Below are 5,000 nucleotides of genomic sequence, written 5' to 3'. Positions count from 1 at the left end.
GATAATCCATTCCTTATCCCCTCTATTTCTAAATGTTAGGGTGTTGAAATATGACGATAAGGGCGAAAATAGTGCTTAGATATACATTAATCTGCCCTCTACCTTAACTCCACACTTGTCATTCCACAGTAAGGCATGTAAACTGTTCTCCATTCCATATTCCATCATTTTTAACGCTAGATTGCTGATATATGAGGATAAGGGTGAAATCAGAGCTTAGATACGCATTAAACTGCTCTCTATCTTCATCCCACACTCGTCATTCCACAGAGAAGAGCAGTGGAGTGAGTTTCCCTCCCCACTGTGCCTTGATGAACATGTCGTGGTGTTAAACATTATGATAAAACGGTATAGGAAATGCCAGATAAGACTTATGACACAGGAGGAGGAGGAGGAGGAGGGTGTGTGCACGTGTGTTATCGTATAGAAAATAGAAGACAAGACTTTTGACACGTGAGGAGGAGGAGGAGGAGGAGGAGGAGGAGGAGTACTGAAGTGTCAATCTTACTTAAAAAAAAAAAAAAAAAGTCACACCAAACAAATCAAACTGAAAATAAAAAAAACTAACTAAATAAAATATAATGTCTTACAAATAAATTAATGACAAACCCAGTAATCTGTCACCAAGGAATACTACTACTACTACTACTATTACAACCACCACCACCACCACCACCAATACTACTACCTACATTAATTTATCGAACTATTTAATTTTGAACCAGATTGAACCACACGGAAACAGGATACATAAAGAAAGAGACAAGGGAAACACTAACTGGCAACTCATGAGAGAGAGAGAGAGAGAGAGAGAGAGAGAGAGAGAGAGAGAGAGAGAGAGAGAGAGAGAGAGAGAGAGAGAGAGAGAGAGAGAGACTTGTTACTGTTACAATCTTCCTTTCAACTAAAATGAAAACGCAATAATCTTGAAAAATATATAAATAAATTGGACAAAAAATAATGAAGTCCCGTTTTCTTTACGTATCGTTCACTCAATATCTTCCAATAAACAAGTAAATAAATAAGAAAAAAAAGAGAAAATGAAATAAAAAAAACAATTATATCCACTACTACTATTATTACTACCACCACCACCACAACCTCGCTCTCTACTTACAACCACCACCACCACCCTACAGACACACAGACAGACACCCAAAAAGATCCATTACTCTTATTACCATTATTCATCACCATCAGCCAACCTCTCTCTCTCTCTCTCTCGACAATTTCCCCCACAACCACCACCACAACCCTACAGACACAGACAAACAGACACACATTTCTTACCACAACAATCCTAGACAGACAGAAACACAGACAGCCTGACAGCCAGAGAGAGAGAGAGAGAGAGAGAGAGCCAGACAGACACACAAGACAGCCAGACAGAAACACGGACAGCCAGACACACACAGACAGCCTGACAGACACACAGACAGCCTGACAGACACACAGACAGCCAGACACACACACAGACAGCCTGACAGACACACAGACAGCCTGACGTACATATAACAACCAAACACACAAACAGCCAGCCAGACACACATACACAGACAGACATAACTAAACACAGATCACAGACACAGCCAGCCAGAAACACAGATAGCCAGACAGACACTGAGACAGCCTGACAGACAACCACTCACAGACAGACAGACACACTCACACACACACAGACAACCACTCAAACAGACAGACAGACAGACAGACACTCACCCACGAAGGAAGGTTAGCAAATTTCTGTATTTCCTGCAATATATCCTTCTCCTCAGCATTGGCGATGGAGCGAATGATATCAAACTTGACCTTCTTCTCCTTGGCTCGCTTATCCCGCAGCACCAGGAAGAACAGCGGCGCCATTAACCAGCCAAAGCTCAAATTATAATACCCAAACAAGAAAACCAGTAGCCATTCTGCAAATCTCCTGGTAAAAATATTCATGTATCTCTTGAACCACTCCCCGTACGCGTGCCCGGCATCGTCCGCCACATCCTTAAGCTTCTGAGATTCCTCCTCGTTCATTTTCCCCCCGTTAATTTTGTTATTTTGGGGTTTTACCGGTCCGAGTGCAGGAGAGGAACGTCTACACCCTACCCTACCGACGGTCCAACAGGCACTAAGTAAGTCGTGTTTTGGTTTGCTCCTTTGTGATTGGTTCTGTCTTTGGATTGAGTTGCCATATTTTGGGTTTTAGTACGTCTTTATCCTGGTTTTTATTATGTTTTTCGTGGGTTTCAGTAGTTTTTGGTGATGATAAATTAGTTTTCTTATTTTTCTCGTTCTTTTCAGTGAGGTTTTAAGTCATGTTATGGCGTATTTATATATTTATACCGGTGACGAGATGAGCAGACTGCAGGCGTGTACGAGAGTATTTTTCTTGTTCCGAGACGACTTTTTCAGTCATTATATTCCTTTTATCAGAGTTTGGATGATATAAGATACATTCTGGTTGTGTTTTTATGGTGCTTAACGAGCTGTACGTGTCTGTAAGGTGTGTTATTACGTAATTCTCGTTCCGCAGATATGGATATAATGACAAGTACGAAAGTTCCTTATTTACTTCCAGAAACATTACTTTCCTATGTTCCGGCTATCCTATGAATAAATACATGGAAGACCTATGCCTATGTTCAAGTAATAGTATTATAGGTGCTTTCTCTATGTTCAGTTCATGAGTAGAGCTTCATTTTACCCGATAAGAGTGTATTAAAAGACATGAAGTCATTTGGGTTACGTCATAGGCACTTGCTTGCGAATGACAAATGAGGGAGGGCGAGAAAAGCACGATCTGTATTCTGAATGACTTTGTTCTCTCTCCAAGACTGCCTTCAGATGACACGCAGATGCAATATGTAAGGTAAACTACCCCTGTAATCATGAAAGCACCTTTGAAAACGCCTTAACCAAGTATATTTGAAAAGAAATTGATCTGGAACGTGTACTTTAAATTCCACTTTTTTTTTTTTTTTTTTCAGAGGCCAGGGAGAAGAAGAGTCAAGTGTTTACAGGTGTTCTTGGTACTGATGGAACAGAATATTTGCTGAATTATCACTGGCATCATGCAAGCACCCTTCAAAACCTCTTCATCGTCCACTAGAGCTTGTTAGGAAGGCAGAGTGCTTGTTCAATCACCAATAGTATCACTGGAAACACCATTAAAACTCTTGTTGCCTAGAGTGTAACCTTTCAAAACTCTACAATGTTTGTTACACTAACTGGGATGTATATCTATAATTGAGTGCCTATGAGAGGAAGAAAGAAATAAGTTAAGCAAATATAATGGAAAGCTAGAAATCGTATACTACAAGGACTACTGGAAGACAAATAAATACCAGTTGTGCATTTTTTTTTTTTTTTTTTTAGCTAAGTCTGTCCTGAATAAAATGAGCTATGAACCGTTTTCTTATCTGCTTCTTACCGTAAACTTGTCTTTTTCTTACTTGTTGCTTATTACAAACTTGCCTGTGTGTTAGTTAGTAAGGTCAGGATGTCATGTTGGTTCAAAGTAAAGTAAAACAAACCCGTGTGCTTATGAGTGGTCTTTTTTTTTTTTTTTTTTTTTACCTTGTGTCTTTATTTATTGCTCTTGTCCAGAATCTCCCTTACATGACACAGTAATTTGTACATACCCATATACCCACGTACATACATACATAAATACATACATACAATCATCATTATTCATTAGTAAAGTTAATTAGCACGTTCTCTTTCCATTTGAGTGTTTTGCGGTGGCGTCATCTTAAAGACTTACACAAAATACAGTTTTGGTCACCCCACCATAAAAAGAATATCTTCAAAAATTTAAAGCGAATGAAGACTAACAGAAATAATGTCAAGGCTTCGCAGCAAACCTTAGGAGGGACACTTAATGAGCTACAAACCTGCCCTCCTTATCCAAACAGGTTAACAAGAGCCAATTAACCTGACATGACTTTACAAAATGTTGAAGAGTTTCACAAATACTAGACCTGATTGTGCCCAACACTCCACCAGGCTGAAGCCACACGACGGCCACTCAGCAGGGGGGCTCAGTACAGGGGCACAGGTCCTCGGGGATACAGGCGGGGTGCGAGGGAATGGGATTGAACACCAGACCAGCGCCACACGTCCCTGGAATTGCAGCGGCGTTGGTTCCGTCACAAATAAAGAACGTATTCTGACAATCTCTGCATTTCGGTATTAATTCAAAGGTGGTCTGGCACACAGGTACGACGGAATCATCACAGCCTGCGTTGCTAAAGAAGCAATTTTCATACAGCACACACTTATTAGATCCGGCAGGGTCAGTATTAAACACCAGGCCGTAGGGGCAGGTGGACAGCACGCCTGGGCCCCCTATCTCCTCGCAGGTGAAGTACTGGGTGTCACAGAAGTCATGGCATTTGTTATAGTAACCTACACCAAGGCAATTTGTAAGGGCGTCGTCGCACAAGTAGCCGTGGGTCCCTGTACCTGCGCACACCTGTTGGCACGACAGGTGTAGCGGGCAGACAAAAAAAGAGTAAGTCAAGTACCTCTGTTGTTGAGGCTGTTATTGTTGTAGTTATTATCAGAGAGAGAGAGAGAGAGAGAGAGAGAGAGAGAGAGAAAAGTGGCAGATCCTGGGGGTGTGGATGTAAAGAGGGTCTGATCCTTCTTCCCCCAAAGCAGCTTAATCAACCTATCTCAGCTTCTCACTGCAGTGGTGGATCCAGGGGGCAGTCAAGGGGGTCTAAGACTGGTTAATTAGTGTCAGTTTTCAAGGGTGCTTTTATAGTTGGAGTGACAAATGAACAAGGTTACTCCATCATTGAGAGGAGAAGCAGCCTCACAAACCCTGAGCCGCTCACCACCCTGCAAATAGTCTTGGTGAGAGACAAAAGCGCTTCAAATTACTGATCTGGCTACAGCTGCTCAACACTTTTTTTTTTTTTTTTTTTTGACGAGCATTTGATCGTTTGTGGGTTACAGTGTTATTTTATGTTTACGTTACAAGAAACACCTGACGAGAAACA

The 5,000-nt window shown here is 41.4% G+C and overlaps 2 protein-coding genes across 3 annotated transcripts in view; both read right to left on the bottom strand.

The window, feature by feature from the left end:
- Positions 1 to 2,133, bottom strand: part of LOC123518354 (extended synaptotagmin-1-like) — a 55,369-nt gene extending 53,236 nt beyond the window's left edge. Inside the window, 1 exon segment of the mRNA XM_045279136.1 lies at positions 1,720 to 2,133. Coding sequence (XP_045135071.1) covers positions 1,720 to 2,025 — 306 coding nt within the window. The 5' untranslated portion in view covers positions 2,026 to 2,133.
- A 1,586-nt stretch (positions 2,134 to 3,719) lies between these two features.
- Positions 3,720 to 5,000, bottom strand: part of LOC123518346 — a 2,221-nt gene continuing 940 nt past the window's right edge. The window contains exons 2-3 of one of the 2 annotated variants that reach the window (XM_045279124.1): positions 4,272 to 4,468; positions 3,720 to 4,116 (exon numbers count right to left, since the gene is read on the bottom strand). In XM_045279124.1, the coding sequence (XP_045135059.1) occupies positions 4,035 to 4,116; positions 4,272 to 4,468 (279 nt within the window). In that variant the 3' untranslated portion in view covers positions 3,720 to 4,034. Of the gene's footprint in view, positions 4,469 to 5,000 lie in introns of both variants that reach the window. The other variant, XM_045279116.1, reaches the window with a different exon arrangement.

Source organism: Portunus trituberculatus, chromosome 6 (assembly GCF_017591435.1).
Source record: "Portunus trituberculatus isolate SZX2019 chromosome 6, ASM1759143v1, whole genome shotgun sequence".
Taxonomy (NCBI): domain Eukaryota; kingdom Metazoa; phylum Arthropoda; class Malacostraca; order Decapoda; family Portunidae; genus Portunus; species Portunus trituberculatus.
Note: the sequence above shows the minus strand (reverse complement) of the source record. Positions and strands in the feature narration are given on the sequence as shown.